Below are 26,959 nucleotides of genomic sequence, written 5' to 3' on the forward strand. Positions count from 1 at the left end.
ACCAACAAAAATACCTTTATTAAGTTTTTAAAGGGTCTTGTGCATATGATTTCACTATAGAGAGATGGCTAACCTCTTGCCTACACTTGAGTGCAGAACCAGTGTCCGAACACCTGTTCTTTCAGAGGATAGTTATCTAATCTTCAGGCTCATCCACAACTTGATGTACTGAACCAGGGAACTGCAAACCTAAATTCTCAAAAGTTGGTCCCCCCACAAGACTTTACTCTTTGGCAGCACTGAACACAGTATCTGGTTCACCTGCTAGAACGACTGGTGTAGCCGACAAACCTATGGACTCTCCAGGCGCCAATGGAGTGTTCAGTGAGCCTGTCATCATCAGGACGAGCATCGCAGTAAAAAGCCCAGCGAGGCTGAATTAAAGCAAAGCTGCAAACCAAGAGAATTTAGGATTTGGGAGTCTGTTCTTGAGGCACCAGCAACTAAGACCGAAGATGTGACTGCACAGTCAGACCCTTTATTAACCCTTTAAGTGCTGCTGACGGCCAATGGTCGTCAGCAGCGCTACCTCCCCAGTGCTGCGCACGACCATTGGACGTCCATTCAGCACTGGTTCCAATGGACAGCGCAGCACTGGGGAGGGATGTTTACACGCAGCTAAGGTGTTAAATCCCTCAGCGTGGTAGGAGATGAATGCTTGAAATGTCTTCAGCATAGCATAACCCTGGAGGTCACTATGTTAAGGGCAACAATTTCCTCAAGAGAGCATTTCACAGCACCAAACATGGCTGGACACAGACCTGCTGTATTACATTCCAATCACCGTAGATTAATCTCTGTGTGTGGTGACTTCCACCCTGTTAACATTCAACGCCATTTCCAACAGTTGTTCTTCTGATCAACATGTAACCAAGGGCATGTATTGTTTGTAAGACCCTCATCAGTAGGACATGTCAGTGTCAGAATTAGACTGGGCAGCTATTTATACCAATTACACATTCGTGAAAGTATCGGATACGAACTCTAGCGGGATAAGCAAGACCATTATTGTAAAGTTACACCTTTTTGGAGAGGTGAAAGTAGCCAGTTCAAACCAAGCAGACTTCAAAATCGTTACCTCAGAGATGATCCTAAAATGTCTCAGGTGGTAGATTGGGCCCAGCCAGAGATAAGGATGGCATTTAATAAGAACAACTTAAAGCTTTTTATTGTGGAGTGGTGCACTGCCTTTGAGTGTTTCTCACTTAAATATAGGCCTGTGCAAAAGCATGGGATGCACCACCTGTAATTCAGGTAAATACAGCACTTCAGGGAAAATTTGATAAGCTACTCTATCACAGATTTGTACCCAGTGTTTTGCTTCATGGACATTTTTGACAAAGATCCCATATTAGGCCGTAGGCCCAGTAATGCTAGTGTAGCTCACACTCTCCACAAGCTGACACTTTGGCCATAATAAGTCTCCCACATGCAGATACTAAGAAAAGGGTGGCTTCATTCATAAATGTGGTTTCCTTTCATTAAAGGAATGTTGGCATGGACACAGGTGGATGTGATCCTTAAGGACACAAGCTCAAAGAGTACAACTAGAAAGATAGCAGGTTTTGAAGGTGTGCAGTAGGTCAAGGCTCACCAAGAAAAGTTAGTGATATTCTGTTGAAGAGAGTTAAGAGAGCCTTTCCAGTAATCAATTGCATTTGTGGGGTTTACTGAAGGAATTAAGGGGTGAAGCCGGCAATTGTGTTAGGGGGCATGACATAGGTGTGGGCAGTGCTTCTCTTAGTAACTAACACTTGTAATTCTTGAAAGTACACTAAATGCAGTCCTCCTTAAAGGAAGGGGTGAGATGGACATACAAGTAAAATATGTTAAAACTATGTTCAGCTCTTCCTTGTATCCATGGCAGCATCCCGTTACTTCAAAATCAACCATGGTTACACTCACCAGATCTTTAATGTGCATCACCATAATGAACAGGGTTCCATTTCTATAGGAGATTGATAATTTAACTTTTCCACCGACTTTACCAGAAGCTGGACTCATTGGAGGTGCAGCTAGAAGAAATGAAATCACACACAGGCAATTTTAATTCAGATATATATGACATCTCATAGTACTACAAGTTACATTACAAAAAGTCTAAATAACAAAATGTCTACTCGACAGAAAAGTTGCAGTTCAATACACCAGTTTCTGAGAACACACGATCAACCAGGTAGGCACAGGGTTGAGATGTAAAACAATTTGAAATCCCTGCGGTGCAGATATCAATAAGAAATAGCATTACTGTCAAGTAGCTTCTTCATGTCCATCCCACCAACCACGTACATTCTCAAACTTGATACATGTCCCAAGCAGTACATAGTTCCTCATGATAGGTGGTAGGGTTTCAGAATCTCAGAATTTATGACCATCACAACATAGCTCTTCTTTAATTATGTACTCTAGTTAACAAGCAGTATAAAAAGAGTTGTGGAAACTACAAGTTGGCACCTCATAAGATGATTTGGATACAAATTCCCTTTAGAACACAGATTCTACGCCATTGTCTAGTCAAATGAACCACAATACGTTCAGAACAGAGAGAATGTAGAGAACTGATAATGATGCAATGGAGAAAACTAAACAACTTGACAGATTACATTTCAAAACATTCAGGTAATAAAAAGCATAACAAGAAGAACATAAAACATAACGATGCACCATAAGACACAGAACTTACAAAAATGTAAATCCACCATAGACCATTTAATACCATTGGAATAAAAATGAAATAAAAACTTTGCTTTTTGACCTCAAAGCTAGTAGTACGCAGAGTATGATGCAGAAAGCAAATTAATGAAGATAGATGGTTGTCCTATTATCAAAGAAAACGGATGCAACAGTTTGCTGCTAACAGTCTACTTACCTTTGATAACAATCTGGCGGCTACTCTTACTAACTGCACATTCCTCACGTTGTGAATATTCCCCAAGCGTCAGACTGGATTCTGAAGCTTTAAAGCAGTACTCCTAGGCGCTGGTAAGTAGCGCCACGGAGTTACGCACAGACACCGTTCTGCCTCCAGAAGTGAAGAGTGCGGCAGCATATAAGCACCACCTAGGCGTGCTATCGTCAGTTTCTTTCTTTAGCTGTCCATGCCCTCCAACGGACAGCCTTTATGCAGCTGACCTGTACGTAAGTCTCTAAATTGAGACCTTTTTAGATGGAAAAAAGAGTCCCAGTTCACAGAAAGGTTAGGTGGGAGGGTTGGTGAGGCATCTGGTTGGATAGAGTAATTGCCAGAATGATCTTTACCAACGGTAAGTAACTTGTTCTTCTAATGGATGCTTCTAACAGCAGGTTTCTCACCTTGGGACATCAATACCATAGAAGTACCTCTCAAGGTGGTGGACTTGTGAACTGGATGGACCTGACCATCAATACAGTAGTATGAACTGATGCGCACGTAACCAACATGCAAATGACCAAGACAGGCCATTTGTGTGCCAATGCAGTGGTAGTAGCTTGGACTCAGGTAGAATGAGCCTGTAAGCCTTCTGTGAGCTACTTCTTGGGGGTGTATGTCTTTTTAATGCATGTCTTTACCACTCAGCCTTTATAACGCATACTCCATTAACACACACTGTAAATATAAGTAGGGTAAGTAAAACTTGTGTGTGCACGTTAATATATATTATTACAAATTATCCCTGTCAGGGGATCAATGAGTCGCAACACGAACTTGCCTTGCAGATTTTTATTTCGAGCAGAAGGGGCATTTAAACCAACATGTTTCGTTTCCTCCTGAAACTTCTTCTTAGGTATGCCTCTCAATTCAAGACGCCAGGTCTGCCACAGGTGATTTTCAATGTTTTTACCCGCCTCACTCCGGAGGCTCCGCCCAGTTGGGAACTTTCCCAGTTCGAAGTGCCTGATGGGCCCTGTGGTTTCTCCAGCGAGTCAATTTTTAAAACCCTCCAGTGGGTATTTGTATTTTACTGCTTTTTCGCTGCTGCAAGTTTCCTCCCGGACAGCCGACTTTGAAGGCTGACAGAGGGCCAATTACCGGAGTCCAGTCCCCGGGAGCACCGCATTCCCCTTAAGTCCGTTGCCGGTTCCCACCTCCTGGTTCAAGCGGGGATGCATGGCGCTGCAAGTTTGGCTGTGCGTTTCTCTTCGGCTGAACCATGCCGATGCATATTATTACAAATTATCCCTGTCAGGGGATCAATGAGTCGCAACACGAACTTGCCTTGCAGATTTTTATTTCGAGCAGAAGGGGCATTTAAACCAACATGTTTCGTTTCCTCCTGAAACTTCTTCTTGGGTATGCCTCTCAATTCAAGACGCCAGGTCTGCCACAGGTGATTTTCAATGTTTTTACCCGCCTCACTCCGGAGGCTCCGCCCAGTTGGGAACTTTCCCAGTTCGAAGTGCCTGATGGGCCCTGTGGTTTCTCCAGCGAGTCAATTTTTAAAACCCTCCAGTGGGTATTTGTATTTTACTGCTTTTTCGCTGCTGCAAGTTTCCTCCCGGACAGCCGACTTTGAAGGCTGACAGAGGGCCAATTACCGGAGTCCAGTCCCCGGGAGCACCGCATTCCCCTTAAGTCCGTTGCCGGTTCCCACCTCCTGGTTCAAGCGGGGATGCATGGCGCTGCAAGTTTGGCTGTGCGTTTCTCTTCGGCTGAACCATGCCGATGCATATTATTACAAATTATCCCTGTCAGGGGATCAATGAGTCGCAACACGAACTTGCCTTGCAGATTTTTATTTCGAGCAGAAGGGGCATTTAAACCAACATGTTTCGTTTCCTCCTGAAACTTCTTCTTGGGTATGCCTCTCAATTCAAGACGCCAGGTCTGCCACAGGTGATTTTCAATGTTTTTACCCGCCTCACTCCGGAGGCTCCGCCCAGTTGGGAACTTTCCCAGTTCGAAGTGCCTGATGGGCCCTGTGGTTTCTCCAGCGAGTCAATTTTTAAAACCCTCCAGTGGGTATTTGTATTTTACTGCTTTTTCGCTGCTGCAAGTTTCCTCCCGGACAGCCGACTTTGAAGGCTGACAGAGGGCCAATTACCGGAGTCCAGTCCCCGGGAGCACCGCATTCCCCTTAAGTCCGTTGCCGGTTCCCACCTCCTGGTTCAAGCGGGGATGCATGGCGCTGCAAGTTTGGCTGTGCGTTTCTCTTCGGCTGAACCATGCCGATGCATATTATTACAAATTATCCCTGTCAGGGGATCAATGAGTCGCAACACGAACTTGCCTTGCAGATTTTTATTTCGAGCAGAAGGGGCATTTAAACCAACATGTTTCGTTTCCTCCTGAAACTTCTTCTTGGGTATGCCTCTCAATTCAAGACGCCAGGTCTGCCACAGGTGATTTTCAATGTTTTTACCCGCCTCACTCCGGAGGCTCCGCCCAGTTGGGAACTTTCCCAGTTCGAAGTGCCTGATGGGCCCTGTGGTTTCTCCAGCGAGTCAATTTTTAAAACCCTCCAGTGGGTATTTGTATTTTACTGCTTTTTCGCTGCTGCAAGTTTCCTCCCGGACAGCCGACTTTGAAGGCTGACAGAGGGCCAATTACCGGAGTCCAGTCCCCGGGAGCACCGCATTCCCCTTAAGTCCGTTGCCGGTTCCCACCTCCTGGTTCAAGCGGGGATGCATGGCGCTGCAAGTTTGGCTGTGCGTTTCTCTTCGGCTGAACCATGCCGATGCATATTATTACAAATTATCCCTGTCAGGGGATCAATGAGTCGCAACACGAACTTGCCTTGCAGATTTTTATTTCGAGCAGAAGGGGCATTTAAACCAACATGTTTCGTTTCCTCCTGAAACTTCTTCTTGGGTATGCCTCTCAATTCAAGACGCCAGGTCTGCCACAGGTGATTTTCAATGTTTTTACCCGCCTCACTCCGGGGGCTCCGCCCAGTTGGGAACTTTCCCAGTTCGAAGTGCCTGATGGGCCCTGTGGTTTCTCCAGCGAGTCAATTTTTAAAACCCTCCAGTGGGTATTTGTATTTTACTGCTTTTTCGCTGCTGCAAGTTTCCTCCCGGACAGCCGACTTTGAAGGCTGACAGAGGGCCAATTACCGGAGTCCAGTCCCCGGGAGCACCGCATTCTCCTTAAGTCCGTTGCCGGTTCCCACCTCCTGGTTCAAGCGGGGATGCATGGCGCTGCAAGTTTGGCTGTGCGTTTCTCTTCGGCTGAACCATGCCGATGCATATTATTACAAATTATCCCTGTCAGGGGATCAATGAGTCGCAACACGAACTTGCCTTGCAGATTTTTATTTCGAGCAGAAGGGGCATTTAAACCAACATTTTTCGTTTCCTCCTGAAACTTCTTCTTGGGTATGCCTCTCAATTCAAGACGCCAGGTCTGCCACAGGTGATTTTCAATGTTTTTACCCGCCTCACTCCGGGGGCTCCGCCCAGTTGGGAACTTTCCCAGTTCGAAGTGCCTGATGGGCCCTGTGGTTTCTCCAGCGAGTCAATTTTTAAAACCCTCCAGTGGGTATTTGTATTTTACTGCTTTTTCGCTGCTGCAAGTTTCCTCCCGGACAGCCGACTTTGAAGGCTGACAGAGGGCCAATTACCGGAGTCCAGTCCCCGGGAGCACCGCATTCCCCTTAAGTCCGTTGCCGGTTCCCACCTCCTGGTTCAAGCGGGGATGCATGGCGCTGCAAGTTTGGCTGTGCGTTTCTCTTCGGCTGAACCATGCCGATGCATATTATTACAAATTATCCCTGTCAGGGGATCAATGAGTCGCAACACGAACTTGCCTTGCAGATTTTTATTTCGAGCAGAAGGGGCATTTAAACCAACATGTTTCGTTTCCTCCTGAAACTTCTTCTTGGGTATGCCTCTCAATTCAAGACGCCAGGTCTGCCACAGGTGATTTTCAATGTTTTTACCCGCCTCACTCCGGAGGCTCCGCCCAGTTGGGAACTTTCCCAGTTCGAAGTGCCTGATGGGCCCTGTGGTTTCTCCAGCGAGTCAATTTTTAAAACCCTCCAGTGGGTATTTGTATTTTACTGCTTTTTCGCTGCTGCAAGTTTCCTCCCGGACAGCCGACTTTGAAGGCTGACAGAGGGCCAATTACCGGAGTCCAGTCCCCGGGAGCACCGCATTCCCCTTAAGTCCGTTGCCGGTTCCCACCTCCTGGTTCAAGCGGGGATGCATGGCGCTGCAAGTTTGGCTGTGCGTTTCTCTTCGGCTGAACCATGCCGATGCATATTATTACAAATTATCCCTGTCAGGGGATCAATGAGTCGCAACACGAACTTGCCTTGCAGATTTTTATTTCGAGCAGAAGGGGCATTTAAACCAACATGTTTCGTTTCCTCCTGAAACTTCTTCTTGGGTATGCCTCTCAATTCAAGACGCCAGGTCTGCCACAGGTGATTTTCAATGTTTTTACCCGCCTCACTCCGGAGGCTCCGCCCAGTTGGGAACTTTCCCAGTTCGAAGTGCCTGATGGGCCCTGTGGTTTCTCCAGCGAGTCAATTTTTAAAACCCTCCAGTGGGTATTTGTATTTTACTGCTTTTTCGCTGCTGCAAGTTTCCTCCCGGACAGCCGACTTTGAAGGCTGACAGAGGGCCAATTAATATTATATTTAATATATATATATAGAAATATATATTAACTGAAAAAACACAAAGGTTACAGGGAAGTTATAATTAGGCTCAGCTTTCACTCATACAAAACCTCTTATTCCCACAGAAAGTTTGGTTAGTGCTCTAATCAACTAACATGAGGACATATTTTCTGAGTTCTCAAATAGAGACAAACACTTTTAAATAATTTTCCATCTTAATGTTTTTTATCCAGCTGAACACTTGATTACATGTTACACTTGTTACACTTAAGGAAGAGAAAGGGGTGTTGCAGCCAGAGCTGCAGACTTTGCAACTGGTGAACCAGGTTCAAGTTTCAGCGTAAGCTCGCTATACTGTGATTCTGGGCAAATCACTTAATCTCCTCATGCCTAAAACCAAAATTAATGTGTCCTTGTGCAATGTTACTGATACTCATGCAAGGCACTTTAATATCTTTAGGTCTGCGCTATATAAAACCGCAAAAAAAAAAAAAAAAAAAAAAGATTTAGGGTCTTGCACACTTCCGTCATAGGGCTATACTTGGGCTACATCTAGGTGATATTTGAGCTGGGTTTGTGCTCTTTATTTTCTGGTGGCCATCTTGGGCGACTTATTTGTTAGGAAGCTCCCTAAATTCCACATTTACTGCAGTATCCTGGGTAGAAAATGCTTTCAGTTTCCACTTCGATTCCATCAAGATGGTGTTCCGATGTGCCACACTTTTGGCATAAATTCAGAATGTTAGCACTCCAGTTGTTCATTAGAACACTGTGGTAAAGCTGCCGATCACCAGGGAGTTAACTGCCAGTCTACAGCTGGTGCTGAAAGTGCATGTTTCAATTTGCATGTGTGTGTATTGGCATTTATATAGCGCACTACTTACCCGTAGGGTCCCAAGGCGCTTCGACCGCTGCGAAACCCTTCCTGGCTTCCCTGAGAGATGGTCCCTTAATGGGTATCTCCAGGGTGAGACCAGGCATCCCCGGCGGTCTGGTGGGGCCGTTAGTGAAGATGAGGCAAGCTAATGCCCAGAGTTGCCGAGTGTGATCGCTGATCAGAGTGGGCACCGAGGCGAGAGAATTATCGAGTCCGCTGACCCTGGTCCAGAAACCTGCCGCGCCGGGAATCGAACCCTGGTCCCGGGCCGTCCTCTGCTCTCGGGTCTGCCGCCTCTAACCAGTGAGCCACACTAATTGTCTGAATGTTTTAATGAAACAGAAGAGGAAGATATTAATGAACTCACTTAAAATGTGTCCTAATTTTTCTTTCTACAGCACTAACCATAATTTCTATGACAAACTGAGCCCCCACATTTTGTTCCTTTCAAAATTAAATGTTTTTAGTTTTACCAGTTTGATTCAATCAAAATGGCTTCATGTGTGCCATACATTTGTCTTTGAAGACTGTCAACGCTCTAGTTGTTCTTTAGAACACTCTGGGAGGCTGCAGTAGAACACAAGGGAATCAACTGACAGGCTTCTCCTGTTGTTCATACATGATTACTGAGAATGTCAGACTTCATTCTCATATGGCTACGAAATGTAGTGTGAACTTACAGAAAACAAGCTCTCATTTTAGCTTCTGGAGCACCTTCCATAACCTCTATGAGAAAACCATAGCAGAAGTATTTTTCACAGGGTAAAATCACCTTACAACACACCACATTTCCTAAAATTAGTATGGTACCATCATTTAATGATTTATAGTGTAACTAAAATCTGTTATCACCCTTTATACGTTCTTTTGTGATGCTCACAACCTGCCATTCACTACAATGTATTTCAATGGGGTGCTATCATGTATGTCGGGCTGTAGTCAAGTCTAAAATCTCTATCGGAATTAACATCGGAAACTCACTTTTTTTTAACACCCCCCTTCCCCCACTTTCACGCCCCTGCCGTCAAGGTTCACCCTGAAACTTTCCAAGCACAACTAGAATCAACAAAGCAAAAGTTCAAGAAGATTTGTCAAACAGAGGCAAAGATATAGGCAAGTCAAAAACGCTTTTCCTAAAGCATGGTCCTATCTATAACTACCCACTGCCATGCTGTAAAATGACAAAAGCCAATGTGGACAGCAATGTAATAGTCCTATGCTTAAAGACTTTGCTGTAGAAATGGCAAAATACGTTGTCCCTTTCTATCTCGGCATGGATGGCACTGTGCTAATCCTTTGAAATAAAAGCAGACATTTAAGGTGAGCAGATCTAGAGTGTTGCTGGGGTTGAGAGTGCTTCATACAGGAGCTGCTTTCCACCTAAACTTGAGAACTACCCATAGTTCTCTGATATATATATATGCTTTTCTTTCAAAGGATTAGCACAGTGCCGTCCACGCAGAGATAGAAAGGGACAACGCACACACTTTTTTAAAAATACAATATATTTACTTTTTTCTTTTTGGGTGGGAGGAAACTCAACACCTTTTTTTAAATTTACTCCTAACCTTCCTTTACCACCACCCACCCCACGACCTTAAAATTACCCTTACCACCCTTTTACACTACCCAGCCCTAAAACCTCAAAATTACCCTTACCTCCCATGGACAAGCAAACTGTGCAGGCACAGGGCAGGCCCCTGCCCTGCTGCTGAGAAAGAAAATCCTCCCAAAGCAGCAGCTTGACTCAGTGAACAGATGCTCATGCCCAGGAGTTCCTGGTACCAAACTCTGCCGGACTTGAGCTCAGTAGTTCCTGCTCTTCTTCAGAACTCAGGGTAGGAGAGGCAGTGGTAGGAAGGCATATAGGAGTCTTACACAGAAACATTTCCTAGGGCCACAAACGCCTTAAAACATCTAATTTAATTACAATGATGTGCCAATTGTGCAAAGAACTAACAAAAGTAGAATATACACAAAAATATGATAAATGTATTATTTACTTAACAAAAGTCACTAATAATACATACATGAAAATAAACAAAAGATTAAAAAACAGAAGATTGAAAGAGAGGCCATGCATTTTTATAGGTTCAATGAGCTCTTCTCATTTTTCATCATAAGAACGGCTTAATACATTATAATTCTTATTTCAAACACAAAAACTGAGAAATAAAGTAGGCACTCAATGTTAGTCGACTTGTTTTGTTGGTCTATCTTGCTGCTAACCACCTTCTTCAGAGCAAGTACATGGAGTTTTTCCACTAAAAGACACACAAAGTAGTCAAAAATGGACAATATTAAAATACATCTCTTGGTAAAAAGCTTCCATGGGTTTGATTAAATGTTCTCCTTTATATAGAGCCAAAGATGATCGTTATATGGGTGTCCCATTTTGTTGTTTTACCACTTGGGTGGGCTTCACCCAGATTTTACTCTCTAATTGGAACGCTGATTCTTTTTGTATACCAAGAGCATGTTCACTTACTTTTGTAATAGACGTGCTTACTCCTTTTAAATACCATAGTGTCAAAGGTTCTTATTTCCCTTGTGCCTAAAGAAAATTTCCTCTATGATTCATGAGGCATTCATTAACGAAAAGCCATTCGTTAAGCAAATGATCTTGTATGACCCTCGCGGTTTACATAGAAAAGGACCACATTGATTTGCATCATCAACTCAGCAAAAAAAGTAAAAACTCTACTGACCAGTTTAATCTGTGCACCTGAAGGGTAACCTGTTGGTGCAGAGGGTCAACTTATGGCCATCAGGCGTGTATATAACCTATCAATTGCACCCAGAATTCCCAGAAGTAGGGAGTGGAACAGCAACCAGCTTACTGGTAGCCACCAGACTTCCCTTCCAAACTCTTGAATGGATAAAAGTTTCTGCCTGTTTAAGAAACTCATTTTGTGTGTTTGAAATAAGAATGCTAATGTATTCAACTGGTTTTATGATGGGAAATGAGAAGAGGTATTTGAACCTCTAAAACCGTTTTTTTACAAAATAATAATGTTATTGTATTTTAATAGATCTTATCTTTGTTAACTCTGCACAGTTTGCACCGCATTGTGATTTAATCAGATGATCTGAAGGAGTTTGTGGCCCTAGGGGATTTTTCTGTTTTGTTTAAAATAAATCTTATGAGAGTCACATTACCAGACGTGCAAAAGTGCTGACATTGTGCATTCTCGACGGTGGAAAAAAGATCAAGCCAGGTTTCTTCTCACTGATGGAAGGCGCCCTGGTCGTGAATGTGATTCGGGCCCATTAGTGCCAGGAAGCGGTTGCGCTCTACAAATGTTTCTTCATTCATTCATTGGCAGCCGAGTTTGTCTGCCCTAGCGTTTAGAGAATACGCCAGGTGATTCACCACAAGAGAAATTTCCTGGCAGTATAGCTATTGTTGGTGGAACAGAGCCTCCTGGCACAGGACCAAAGGCCCCCCGGTGATGGTGATGTCCATAAGCACATGCCCCAGCCTTCCTCTGATCGCATGAAGAAAGGCCTTCAACACCAAGGTGGAGAAGTGTGGCTCAATGATTAGAGCGGCAGACCCTGATGCAGAGGTCTAGCCCGGGACCAGGGTTCAATTCCCCGCCTCGGCGGGTCTTGGGCTCAAAATTCCACGGACCTGATAATTCTCGCCTCGGTGCCTATTCCAATCATGGAGTCCCACTCTGCAACTCTGGGCAATAACTTGCTTAATCTCCACAACGGCCCCCACAACGCTAAGGATGCCTGGCCTCCACCTTGGGGGTGCCCAGGAGTGGACGCCTCACAGGGAAAGCCAGGATGGGTTCCACAGCGGTATTCGTACAAGCGCCTTGAGACCCTTGCAGGTGAGTAGTGCGCTGTACAAGTATCAATTTACATTTACCAAGTGAATCACTCTTAACATCAAACTGACATGGAGTTGAGTCATTGCCTAAGAACAGAAGCCCCTGGTCTCAACCTCTCCCAGATGGCCTCCCCACACCAGAAGCAAGGCATCCAACACCACCGTCAATTCAGGATGGGGTAGGGAGAGGGGTATGTCACTGAGCCAAATGCAGTCCAGTAGCCAGCCCTGCAGATCTTTTGCAGTCTCCTCCAAAATCTGGATACAATATGACAGATTCACCTGGTATGGTGCCTGCTGGGACTTGAGGGCCCACTGCAAGGCCTGCACCTGCCATCTGGTATGTTAAACCGGCAGGATGCAGGAGGTCAACAATCCCAGCAGCCTCAGAGTCATCCACACTGAAATCAAGAACAGAGGTTGAAAATTCTAAATCATAGCCCAAATGCCCTGGACTCTGCTCTAGGGAAAAGGCACAAAATAGTACTGCATCCAGAAAGGTGTTGATGAGCGGGAGTGTCTGCGAAGGGGTCAGGCGTGACTTCAGTACATGGATAGTTTACCTCAAGGTTGTTATATGACATGCAATTATCTGGAGGCGATTGATGATTGCCTGGGAGAGCCTGCCTTCAGACAGCCAGTCTCCAGGGTCTAGGGCAGACAGGACTTTGTTGGGTTAGAGTATCTTGAATTTGTCCTTCCGCAGAAAGGCATTGAAAGGGGAAAGATGTGAAATAGGACAAATGCCTCCGTCCTTTTCCCGTACAAAGTAGTAGCAGGATTAACACACAGTTCCTACTTTGAAGGCCGGAATACTCTCTATGGGCACTTTAGGCAGAAGGGCCTGCACTTCCTGCCGCAAGACAAACAGATGTTCCTCTGTCAGTCGCTCTGATGGTGCTGGGAGGTCCGGTGAGAGGGAATAGCTACAATGTACAACTCCAACAAGGTGGCTGTGCCAGCAAGGACACACTGAAGTGGTTTTGCAGATGCTCCAGGGGCAAGGGACTGAGCTGCACATTGTTTCTACTGTCCTGGGCCTTGTCTTTGTGAGCAGCAATCTCTGCCATGAAAAGGATGGAAGTCATGTAGGGCTGGCAAAGGGGAATGATGCTATCAAAACTGAAAACTCTTGCCATAGCCACAGAGTAAGCAATATTGTTGGAACTGTCTGGAAGGAGCAGAAAGTCCCAAGGTAAAGTGCTTGGCCCTCTTTTCCTTAAATCGTTTGAGGGCTAAATCTGCCTTGTCGCCACAAAGGCGAGGGCCATCAAATGGCATCTCTATCAAAGATGCCTGGACATCCCCGGAAAAGCCTGAAGACCACAACCAGGTGTCGTGCCAAAGAACCACATTCCTAGCCATCACCAGACTTAAGCAGTCTGTCATGTCCAAATCTGATTTAATGCCAAACTTTGCTGCGTTGCAACCCTCCTGGTGAGTTTGGGTCAGGAACGCTTAAGGTGTTCTGGAACTGTAGGTAATACTTGGGCCACTGTGTAACATAGGGACTGGGAGAAACAGCCTAGTAGACAGCTAGCATTTAGTGAATGCAGAGCAAGGTTTGTGGAGGAACAAATATGTTTGCCAAATGTCTTTTTACCTTAGATATGCAATAAAGTGGAGTGGTCGGGAATGTGTTGGAATTTCCCTTCCTGATGGATGACTGCACCACCAAACTCTCTGGTGTAGGATGTTGAGTAAAATAAAGTAGGGTCACCTGATATCGGATCATGACACCGAGCCACCTGCCTATTAACTCAGCCAAGAGCCCTTAAGGGTATTAGTAAGGGCAACATTACACTGTGATAGAGATTCTGTAGGTTCTGGACCATCTGTTAAAATATTATTCTCCACCTCCATAGAAGGAAGCTGCAAGTTCAATACTTTTGCTGCCCTCTGCATACAACAGCGAGAGAAGCACTTTCTTCAGTGGCTGGGCCAGGAGGTGAAACAAGGCCAGAATGTGGAGAAGTATCCAGGACACTAGCATATTGGAGTTCCTAATTACCAGTCATACTCACTATATTAGAGGACAAAACCATGCCCTTTATCGAAATTGTTACTGTTTCTATCAGGGATGAATAGACTGTGCAAAGTCTGAGCCCTACTGTGTGGTCAGGGCAAAGTATTAGAATTAGAGGGATTGCCTGCTGGGTGCCTTCTGGTGGGAGCACACTTGGCCTGGTGGTGGATTCTGCTCAGTCTCGGAAAGCACAATGGGCTGCAAATCCTTCTATGGCGTAATCACAAGGGTTGATGCAAAAGGAACCTCTGTCATAGTCAAAGCTGAGGGTGAACATACTGGTGGATGCCTGACTGGAGGCCCCTTTAGATACTAGGGGCCCAAAGTCACACCAGCGGGAACTGGTAACGTGCCAAAAATGTGCAGGCCTCTACTTGCTGCAAGACTGGCGGGGCACACTAATGTCCTTGCACCCTCTCTTGAGTTCAAAAGTGGCAGGAAGGGGTAGATTCCTACTTTGACTTCTTATGCTTCTTTTTTGGACATATCCAAAGACTTTGGCCGCAACAATAATTTTCCATGGGAATGACTTTGGGGTCAGGATTTTCCTTTCGATTTCAATTGGTCACAGCGTGAGGTCTTCTAATGTTTGGCGACATACAGCTTTGCCTTGAGGGCCTTCGAATCCATTATGGCGCGGAAGTCACCCTTGGATCGTGCTCCGGCTTCAGATACCATAAGCATCCCTCGTGAGGATCTGTCACAGACATCTGTTTGCGACAGTCCGTACACTGCTTGAACCCTATTGTCTTTAGAGGTGACATTTTCACTTGCAAACTGAAAACTTAAAAAAAAAAGATCTTGAAAAGACCAAGGAATAGCTCTACATCAGAGTCTTAAGTTGTGGAAAGAAAGGAACTGTTATTAGCGTTGCACTAATATGCGGCTCTGCTTGTGACTTCTGGAGTCGAACGGCATTGAAGCGGACAGCAGGACGTCATCTTTCAGCATGCAGGAGTACTGCTTTGAAGTTTCTGGAACCAGTCTGCTGACTGGGGTAAATGCACAAAGTGAGGAATTTGCAGTTAGAAATATCGATCTGAAAGTGAGCTCAATGCAGAATCAGTCCTTGCAGCTCTCGACCTAACTAATGAAGCTAAAAAAAGGAATTCATTAGAAGGTAAATGTTTTGCTATTATTTCAAGTCTTGTATCAGAGGTAGCTTAAAAAATATATTGAGTTCCTTTAAAAGATCGTGGCAACAGCTTACAATATTAATATTTGGCTAAACTTTGCAGATGCACAGTCTACAATCTGATGCGCTGGCTGATGTTATTCACCCACAGAAAATAAACTTTCCTCTTGGGCTCAGTGACGGTGTCACAGGGACCCCAGGATACTGTTGTTTCCTTGCTTGCAAAAGCCTGGGGCACAGAAGAATTCTGAGCTCCTATCCAGCAGGAAAAGACAGGCTCCAGCAGGGTGGGCGAACACATTGTTTTGCCTGCTCGTGCTCTCACGTACAGGGAAACATAGAATTGTTCCTGACTGGTGGGAGCAAAGAGAAAAGTTGCTTCCACCGCACCCGTTTATGGGTGCTGCATGAAAACTGGCAGAGCTGCTGGGCCTTAGGACTTTCCCCTTAGCCACCAACGTAAATAATGTTGTGGGGTGCCCCAGGTGGACATCCTAGATTTAAAAAAAAAAGAAGAAGAAATGGCAAAAAATGTTGCCAGCCCCTGTGCGACCCCATAGATTGGGGATGCCTGAAGGGAGCCAGCAGGGCCTCTGGGCTCCCACTGTCTTACCAAACGTTAACAATGTTGTGAGGTACACTCCAGATTAAAAACAAATTAATGGCAAAAAGTGTTTCCAGCTCCTGCGTGGTCCCATGGAGCGGTCAGAGTTGCTCTATTATTCTATGCTCCTGGCAAGGAGCACCCCATAATGCCCTTCATCGGCTAATTTACATATATTGGACTGCATGGTGGCACCACAATCTGGGCAGGAGAACCGCAAGCATCTTTTAAAGTGTTGTGGGGGGCTGCAGGAAGTGCAGCAGCCCCTCAAAAATACTGAAAAAGAAATAACTACGTTTCCTGGTATCTTTGGAATATGACCCCAGGAAACTTAATTGATATTTTTAAGCACTCCCAGTGTTGAAGTTTTTGCTCTTCCGCTGGGGAATGCACAGACCCCTGGTGGTTGGTTTTATGGCTCCATTTTGTGGCCTGAGTTCTGTAAAAAAAAGACTGACGTTTTTATTTTGACTATAAATGTTTTATTAAAATGTTTGACATAACCAATAGGCTCTTTGAATATATTAAAACCAAAGGGGATGATGGATGGGGAGTTGAACTTTGCAAGCACTCACCCCCAGTCAACTGATCTGGGTTTAATCCATCACCATTCTTAAGCCCTTTGGTTTCACTTTTGATATAATGTCAGCAACTTTATATTAAAAACCCTAGAAATTCACTGAATAAACCAACGTTAGAAGTGACAGTTATAGTTAGGTATTAAAAAAAACCCTAGAGGGGGCGTGGCCGGGCAAGATGGCCGAACAGACGAAGACTGTTGCGGCTCCAGGTCCAAGCGCTGCTCCTGCGTTCCTTTTTAGCAGATGTGGCGTCGCCCGAGCTCCAGAATGAACCCCCGCTGTTGCGGATAATGACTGACACCTGAGGACACCGGGATTACCTGCGGATCGCTGCGGAAGGCGGCTGCTCTGACTTGGCTGCCTTGGCGTGCTCCGACGTCCGGAGCTAAAATGGCGGCCTGATCCCGGTCGGGCCGCGGTTTCATCATCCCCTGTGGCAGACTCTCCGTCGGAGAGACTTCCGCGCTATCTTCGAAGCGCCCATCTCGGCACAGGTGCAGTGAGGCGCTACCGAGGGGGGGGGGGGGCACAAGGCTTGATGCTCCTCCCGACTGTCTTCTGTTGGCGCCTGATCCTAACATGGCGATACCTCCGGCGTGAAATGGCAACGCGCTCGAAGGTCTGACCTGATCGTGTGTGGCTGCCCGCCTGCTGCCGACATGCCGCTGCCTCAGCCGAGGCATCTGCAGCTCCGGTAAGCCACCTTGGGAGCTGCTTATTCACCGGTTACTGGCTCCTGCTTGAGGACATCTCTGGCTCACCGGGCCTGATGTATGCTGGGTGGAACACCTCCCCCGCACCTAGAGGTCTCCCCTGCTACCTGGGCTCCTGACTTGTGCTTCCTGAGGGTTACCACGGACGAGTCCTCTAGGCTCTGCACCGTTATTTCAACCTGCTCTTTGGGGCCTGGGCGGCATGACACTGATCGCCTGCCTGCGGACACAGCGCCCGGTTGTGTTAGGCTCCCACCTGGCTGCCAACGAGTTTGGTGCCTGCAAGAACGCGGTGATCCTACACCTTGGTTTCCCATGGCCTATGGGCCCCTATAGAGCGGCCTGGTCCCTCCTATCTTCCACTGTGCGTCTCTCTGCTGGGCACCCTGACGCCTGTGGTGTGGTTCTTCGCTTTCATTGAGTTTTAGCCTCTGCAACGCTGCACACTAATTGAAGAGGCCATCCGGATGTGGAGACTGACCCGCTGACCCCCCGCAGCAAACTGGGGCCCTGACATTCACCTATTTCCAAAGATATTTTCAGGGGCGCCACTCTATGCCTCCGAAGAGAACGACAACTAAGACCACTGCTAAGGTATCCGACTTTTTCTCAGCTGCTGAAAAGCGGGCCTCGCCGAGAGGTGACACGGGTGCATTGGCAATGGCCCTTACCAAAGCAGAACTCCTATCGACGTTCAAGGACTTCAAAACGGATCTACACAAGGACATCGGTCAAGACATCAAGTTCTCTATTGATCAGCTCTGCTCTGATCTATCAGAACACCTCTCATCTCTACAGCACGATTAGGATTCCGTCAGCACGAGGGTCTTGGACCTGGAAGCTCATAACCAAGAACAACAACAACTCACTGTTGAACTCCGGGATGATGTCCATACACTTAAAGAGCAACTCCTCCAGTCGCAACTTAAGGCAGAGGACCTCGAGAATAGGTCGCGGCGGGAGAACCTACGCATCAGGGACCTGGAGGAGAGCGCAGAGGGGCCTGATATAGAAGCTTTTGTGGTGGGCCTCTTCTCGGCGATCCCGGCCCACCAGTCTCTTAAGATCAAACTCGACAGAGTACACAGAGTGGGGTCTTTACAGCAGGGGGAGAAGAAGCGACCACGCAACGTTCTGGCCAAATTCCACTCTTATAAAATCAAGGAAGCGGTCCTGCAGGCCTCTGTCACGTTTCAGAATTTTTACTGCACCATCTATCAAGACGTTGCGCCGGCCACGCTGGATAGGAGACAAACACTCCGACCTATAACCTCCAAACTGCGCAACGATAAAATCAGATGTCGATGGACCTATCCCTTTGGACTAAGCTTTGAGTACCAGAATAAGAGACGTTATATCATGGACCTTCAGGAGGGACTGGAGCTGCTGGGCATTTCTTCCAGTGTGGAGGCTTCGGCGCCAGGATCATCGAAGAGATCTATTCCTCCCTTCATGTGGTCAAGGGGCTCGAAATGCTGACTGTTGTATCCAGATATAGCTCTGAGACCCTGTTCCCATCTCATCCATGGTTTATCCTGTTCCTTGACACCTGTGAATCTCTTTACTGAACTGCGGTGGGGGCCTGCATCTACCGGGTGAGCTGGGACATTTGTTTCCTCTAGCCCCGCTGCAGCCCCTGCACTGGTGTTTTCTGGTCCCCCCTTCCTGAGGGGAGTCCTCCATTGTCGTTAATCTTCATGGGTGAGACCGAGGCAGCCGCCTCAAATTTCTGACTTACTATTGGTATTCTCTAGAGACTAGACCGTAGGCACTCAGAGCGAACCAGACTCTTGCGCTATGCCTAATGTAGTATAATGCTTGTATCTTTCCGCCCAGCTGTGGATTTGGTTGCATCGGACTATTGATTTTCTTCGTGTCTAATGTTTTGTTTATCATAATGCTGCTGAGTTACTGACTCGCTGGCCTGCGGGGGCAGGCGTGGACCGGGTCCTCGGACCTGAAGTCCTCCATGGTCGTTCCCAGGCCTTTCTGGCCTTTTGTGGAGACCATGTCTTTAGTTAGTTATTTTCTTGCATTTCCTTTTGTTCTAGTTTGTATGAGGTTTGTGGGGGGTTTCATGGGTTTGTTGGCGCGAGGGGTGGTGGCGGCTTATTAACCCCGGCTTCTACACCTTTGAAGACATTAGTGTAGGTTTACGTCATGGTCTGAAGCATTTCGTATCTACAGACGGGTGGGTCAGGGCAGTGGTGTATTGGGTCCCTTTTGTTTTAGAGAAAGTGACGTTCCCCCATCAGTGACATGTTGCCCATTACCATAGCTACGTGGAATGTTAAGGGCCTGAATCACTGCAGAAGCGTTGTAGGGTGTGGAAATACATCATAGATCACCAGCTTGATGTTGTGGCCCTCCAGGAGACCCACTTAGCCAGAGTGGAGGAGGCGCGACTCAAGCATAAACAATTCCCACTTATTTATAGGTCCTCAGCAACTACGAAGCACAGAGGGGTGGCCTTGCTCTTCCGAGCCGCGATTCAGTTCCAGCCACTGGCGGTTCAGGGCGATAAGGATGGCCGCTGGATCATGGTTAAGGGGCACCTGAGGGGAAGATCTGCACCTTCATTGCTCTATACGCTCCCAATGTGGGTCAAACATCTTTCTTACACAACCTGTTGGGGAGGATTGCGGACTTTGTGGAGGGTCCGCTTATTCTTCTGGGTGACTTTAATCTAATTTGGCAGAAGGATCTAGATAGCACGCACTCGCAGAGATCAGATGCGCGGACCTTCACTGGGGAGACAATGCATTCGGGATCTAGGCCTCTTAGACTCTTGGCGTGCAATCTATCCACAGACCCGGGATTATACATTTTTCTCCCATTTACATAGGACATACTCCCGTTTGGACTACATTTTTATTAGCCAGACATTGCAGGGCATCCTCCAGGACGCTAAAATCCTTCCCATTTCGGTTTCATACCACAGCCTATATTCAGTCTGCCTGCAGTGGCGTGGGCCTGCTCAGGCTTCACCTAATTGGCACTTTTCATCTTCTCTCGTGCGTGATAAAGAATCCTGCACTAAGCAACGTAATGCTATTGCAGACTTCAACAAGTCTAACCCTCCCCAGAAGACACTTCAGAATGTACTAATTGGGACACCCTATAAGCTGTTCTTCGGGGTGAATGTATTGCCCTTAATGCCGCCCTTAACAAATAACGCGCTCGAGAACGCGATGCCCTTGAGGCCGAGTTGGCTTCTACTCAACGCTCCCATAAAACGAACCCCACGAGACAAACAAAACGTCAATTCACCGCTCTCAGAGGTAACCTCCGGGCCATTTACTCTAATAGGACAGAGTACACCCTTCTTAAATTACGACATCTTTCCTACACGCAAGGTAATAAGATGGGCAGACACTTAGCTCGCCAACTGTAGGATAAGCGAGAGAGAGAATACATAGGTGGTATTCTGGACTCAGCGGGAAGGGTCACCCACAAAGATGAGGCGAAGGCTGCTATTTTTGGGTCCTTTTATAGAGACCTCTACGTGGTGGATTCACTAGACGAAGGCACACAACAGGCATTCCTTAACTCGCTGTCCCTGCCACGGGTCTCCGAGGCATGGAACGATCTACTTACCGCTCCCATCACCATTACAGACGTCACCCTAGCAATTAACTCTTTGAAATCTAATAAAGCCCCGGGTCGTGACGGCTATACAGCTCTTTTTTATAAAACACTTGCCTGCCGGACATCCAGATGTACTAGAAGGCCGCTCAGTTGCGGGTACTTGTCGAATGGTCCCAGAAAGACACTGAAAAACACTGGCTACATATGGATCGTGGTGTGACAGGTCGGACTATATGGAATCTGGTGTGGCGCCCTAGTAGAGATAGACCCCCGAATACTTATCTTAGCACACCCACACACACCACTCTTAGGGTATGGGACACAGTTTCGGGTGACGACAGGTGGACCTCCTTCACATCTCCCTTTACCTCGATCCACGACACCTCCCTCTTTCCTCCGGCTCTTCATGAGGGTCCTTTTAATTCCTGGAAACGAGGCGGTTGCTTAGCCTTGATCCATCTATTTTGAGGCGGTGAGCCTCTCACCTTTGAGGAGTGTAAGCGGGAGTTCGACCTGGAGGGTACAGAATTTTACCACTACACACAGCTAATTCATTGGGCCCTCAATCCTCAGGTCAGGGACGCTGCTACTAGACCTCTTACGAAAATTCAAAGCCTTTCTCTCTAAGTTGTCTTCAATGAAAGGGGTAATCTCCTTTATTTATGCCTTTCTGCTCAAAACCACCCTCTCGCTTCGGCCCAGGTACATGAGCATGTGGGAAGACCTGATCCAACGCCCTATTTTAGACGAGGAACGGGCCCACCTTTGGTCTGACACTATCCGATTCAACCACTCCAAAGATCTCAGAGAGGCACACCTTAAAACTATGAAGGACTGGTACCTGCACCTCTCCAAGCTCAGGCGCATATTTTCTACTACTTCAGACAGTTGCTGGAGGGGATGTGGGCTCCTGGACGACTTTCGCCATATATGGTGAGATTGCCCGTCTATCCGACCCTTCTGGGATGACATTCTAGCACGCATAAAAGAAATGTTGGGTTATCTTATCCCTTCTACTGTGGTGGGGGTTCTCTTGGGGCTGTGTGACCCTTCCCTAGAACATCAGACCTGTGCTGACAAGATGATCATGTGGCTGTGCATTGGGCGGCCAATGTCACTCTGAAAGTTGCCTGGAAGAAAAAAGAAGCTCCGGCTATATCCCTGTGGCATGCCCGCCTCTGGAGACTATTGAGCCTTGAATGTATGGCTGACATCTTCGGGGACGATTACAAGAACTTTGAATTCAAATGGGGACCACTGGTCGTTTGCCATTCTCGGGGCATCCCCTCTGCTGTTTGTGCCTCTACCATCAGAGCTTTACACCTCTTTCAATTCTGACCAATTCACTGGTGTCTGGTGCTCTTTTTACCTCTTCTACCTTTCTTCTAGGAATAATGCCTCCACCACGGGGTGGGGGTGGGTTAGGGTGGGGGGGGTATGGTCTTGTTCTTTTATTAGTTGTTTTACTCCTTGCCCCATGTTGGAGCGGGCTTTGTTGAGCTACAGGTGCCTCTTTCGCTACCTGGCTGCACTAAGGAAGCGTGTTTTAGACGGCATGATAATGCAGACACTTATCTGGTTGTACGAGGCTTGGTCAACTAACTATTCAGACACCTGCTCTTTGATGCTTCGCAACTTTATTGTGGTAGTGGGAACTGCTCCGATACTTTAGCGGCTGTGACCCATCTAGCTACTGGAATTTGAAGAGGAGCTTACCTCCCCAGCCTTTTTGTTTTTCTTATTTTTACCTTCTTTGTATGGCAAGCTTTCATCATGTCTGTTTAATCAGTTACGTGGGACCATTTGTTCTAGCCGTGAATGCTTGTGCACTGTATGCTCCTACATATTCCAATAAAAATATTTTTGACGAAAAAAACCCTAGAACGTCACCAAGAAGGTCACTAAAACACAAGGGTTAATTTGACATTACAGTTATGTGACAATGTCCGTTTTATACAAACAAAACCACTGAAATGCACCATTTATAGTTCTCAATTAACTGTAACTCGTGTCCTAAAGTAACTAACTTGTGCCACCGCCATGTACAGTATTTTTATCGATGATGTCATTTCAGATGTTGCAGTTATCAATGATGTTATAGAAAGAGTCACAAGCAACATAATATTTAGGTCAATTAGCAGTGTATGGTTGCACATGAGTATGATTTGACATTTTCACCCAACTAGAACGTCCTTTCAACCTTTATTTCAGTAGTTTTTTTTAATGCAAATAATATTTAATTACCATATGCAACAACAACTTCACACATTGCAGGCCCAGGGCTGCATTCAACCCTTCGTTGGCAGTCAACACCATACTGTGAGTGGCCTTTGGCCATGCACAGAACAAGGTCGGCCACAGGTGCTGGTCTGTGGCCAGGCTCTACACCCAACCCTGTGCTAGTACCCTACCTCTCTGCTGCGCATGAGTAGTGCACAGCAGGCGGTTGGGCGCAAGTGCTGCACCTAACCCCATGCTGGTGGGGGTGGGGGTTGGTCACAGACCCTGAAGCTAAACCCCCATGAATGCATACAGCTGGCTATATGTACTGGCGTTATCAACAGACCACAACTCCACATTATAACAAGCATTTGCAATGCAATAGGTCTCGCAGTTGTTAGAGTTTCAACTATTGGTACTGTAAGGATGACGGAGTGGCCCTAAGGATGGTGGAGGAGAAGAGCAGCGTGAGGCACAAGGACAGAGTGAGGAGGAGAAAAGCAGTGTAAGTCCCAACGAAGGAGAGTGACGAGAGGAGAAGCATGAGGTACAAGGAAGGGGAGTGAGGAGAAGAGCAGCAGGAGGGAGAAGGAAGGAGAGTTAAAAGAGCAGCATGAGGCACAAGTAAGGAGATAGAGATGAGCAGTGTGAGCATGCCCAAGTTAGAATTTAGGATCACTCCAAGGTTATTTGCAAAGGTTGTGTTGTAGCCAATAAAAAAAATGAAAACTGCTTAATAAAAAGGAAAGTGACACGTGATGAAGTTATGACGAATGAGGACCACACTGATTGAGGTCAAATCTTAGCTACCCAATTCTACGCTATCAAATGCTGTTTCCTAGGAAATATTTCAGCTATACAGACAGCTATTAATAAGCACATGGAAGCTGGTTTACAAAGCACCAATGAAGATTCGAATGGAGACACAAAAAAATGCTAATTTGTATTTTGCAGATATGTTCGCTTAATTGTGCAGTTTTGTGTGCAGTCCTGTGGTTCAAAAATTAAAGCCCGGGAAAGAGGAAGACGGTGCCCAAAATCCCGGAGATTGACAGCCAAAGGCTATAGGCTTTGCACAGGTTCTGGTAGAAGGGGCACACATTCTGCGTTATATCGGTACATTATGAGGTGCTGGTATTTTATGCATTTATTTCTCACTTCTTTTGTCCTGCTTCATGATTTCCACTTTTATCAATAACGTGGTTTCTAAAATCGAAAACAGAAAGATATTAAACGTGTGTTGTCCAGTATCGCCAACAGCAGCGATTCCAGAATGGCCCTTTGTAAGATGGTCTGGCAGAGTTTTTGCATTGAAGAATCCAACTTTCCTTAATGATATCTGCTTGAGTTTGAGGGCGACTACTGCATCATTCAATGCTCTCCTTTAAATACCAGGACACACAGATCATCTACTCTACAGGAGCCTCTTGGACCTGCTGTGCTCAGGCATCCCTACAGACACCCAGCATGTTACTCTCAACAATGCCTTCAGTAATCCAGCGTGTCACACGCGGGCATGCCTTCAGACACCCAGCATGTCACACTCAGGCATGCCTTCAGACACCCAGCGTCTTACTCTCAAGCATGCCTTCAGACACCTAGATGTTACACTCTGGCATGTCTTGAGACACCCAGATTGTCACACTCTGGCATGCCTTCAGACACCCAGCATGTAACTCTCGGACATGCTTTGAGAAATCTAGCATGTTACTCTCAAGCATTTCTTCAGACCCCCAGCGTGTCATACTCTGGCATGCCTTCAGACCCCCAGCGTGTCACACTCTGGCATGCCTTCAGACCCCCAGCGTGTCACACTCTGGCATGCCTTGAGACCCCTAGCGTGTCACATTCCGGCAAGCCTTCAGACACCCAGGGGCAGATCTACAAGCCCCTTGCGGCACTTTTGTGTCACTTAACATGGGAAAAGTGATGCAAAAGTGGCGCCAGGGGCTTGTAAATAAGCCCCCAGCTTCTCACCTTCAGGCATGCCTTCAGACACCTAGCATGTTTAACTTGAGCTTCAGATATCCAGCCTGTCACACTCAGGCATGCCTTCAGATACCCAGTGTGTTACAATCGGGCAGGCACACTCGGACATGCCTACAAACACCCAGCTTGTGACACTGGCATGCCTTCACACCCCCAGCGTGTCACATTCCGACAGGCCTTCAGACACCCAGCGTCTTACACTCGGGCATGCCTTCAGAAATCCGGCATGTTACATCGGGGCATGCTTTCAAATACCCAGTGTGTTATACTCGGAGTCGGACATGAGTAGACACCCAGCGTGTTACACTAGGTCAGGCACACTCGGAAATGCCTACAGACACCAAGCATGTGACACTCGTGCATGCCTTCAGACACCCAGCCTATCAAACTCGGGCCTGCCATCCGGATCAGACACATTTGGGCATGCCTTCAGACACCCAGCATGATAAACTGGAGTGACCCCACACCCACCCTGAAGGACATTCGTGCACACAAGCTTCTACAACGTAGTAGTGATAAATGCACCAGCTGCAGCATTCGGTACATTACTAGGGGTTCACACTCCGCCTTTCATCCTAAATTCGCACCATTAAGCTAGGCTATAATTTGTCATTAAAAACTAAAGAACTTCTATCCCAAAACGAAGACACCTGAGTTAACCCATGACTTACTGGACCTGCCTGCGGCACGGTGGTAGTCCTTATCGTTACCGTCCCATCCTCAATACATGCAGTTATCTATTTCAGACCCTGGTATATCCTTTTTTTTTTTTTTTAAACAGATTTTATTAGTCAAGTAGCACATGTCAAACAGCCCCCTGTAGCCCAGAGGCAACTGCAGAATCATTACAACAGGTTCATAATCATTCTTGACTGTACGGTTCAAAGTGCATAGAACACCCCCCCCTCCCGTACTCCGAACTCCCCCAACTCCCACCCCCCAGGTCACACAGGTCCACAGTTTCATGATCGCAATTGTGCAGAACAACCACATAGCAGAAGGCACCCACAGTCCACCCCACCACCCTTGCGACACAGTTCTTCGTCTTCATATGCAATCCCCCCTAATCCGGCAGTACCTGCTCGTCCACCACTGGAGGGTTCAGCCACAGTCCCCGATATTCTGCCCACCTGTTCCAAATTTTATAGTGCTTGCGTGGACATCCCCTTGCCACAAAAATAGGCTGCTCTAGGCCCATGCAAAAAGTCAAGACCATTTTTCCAAGCCGCTATTGACTGGGCCTGCGTCATTTTCCATGCCTGTGCAATATCTCGTTCTGCCAAGGTGAGTCCTAATAGTAAGAGGTGTCGCTTATACCTATTCCCTCCCGCCCCCTCATTTACATGCAACAGGGCCAACTGCGATGTGCGGGCAAGCTGCCACCCTTAGACCTCCGAAAGACATGCAAAGACCCCCCCCCCCCGAAGCGCTCCAGAGCAGTACATAGCCATACCGTGTGTATAAATATGCCATCCGCCTGATCACAGCGCAAACATGTCGGTAAGGAAATCATCCCGGCTCGCCAAAGGCACACCCTGGTGAAGTACACCCTATGAAGATACTTAAATTGGACCAGACGAAGTCGCATTGCAATGGCCGCCCCACGCGGGGACGCCCCGGGGCCCTACTCAGTCCTCCTCCTCCAGCACTCCCACGTCAGCCCCCCAATCCCCCCTCAACTTCTGAAGTGTGGGGGAGCAGTGACTCACTAATTTTTGGTATATACGCAAGATTTTCCTATCTCCCAAATCTCCCATGAATAATTTGGCCTCTATAGGGCTGAACTCAGGGATGTCCTCCAGTGCCCCAAACTCGGGTGTAGCTCGTGCCTCAGCTGTAGGTAT

The 26,959-nt window shown here is 46.9% G+C and overlaps 1 protein-coding gene across 1 annotated transcript in view; it reads right to left on the reverse strand.

Annotated features, from left to right (window-relative positions):
• The window catches only part of PIK3C2A (phosphatidylinositol-4-phosphate 3-kinase catalytic subunit type 2 alpha), a 553,726-nt gene that overhangs the window by 72,520 nt on the left and 454,247 nt on the right, over positions 1-26,959 (reverse strand). The window contains exon 15 of the mRNA XM_086954142.1: positions 1,906-2,015. Coding sequence (XP_086810268.1) covers positions 1,906-2,015 — 110 coding nt within the window. The remainder of the gene's footprint in view (positions 1-1,905; positions 2,016-26,959) is intronic.

This window comes from Lissotriton vulgaris, chromosome 2_1 (assembly GCF_964263255.1).
Source record: "Lissotriton vulgaris chromosome 2_1, aLisVul1.2, whole genome shotgun sequence".
Classification (NCBI taxonomy): Eukaryota; Metazoa; Chordata; class Amphibia; order Caudata; family Salamandridae; genus Lissotriton; species Lissotriton vulgaris.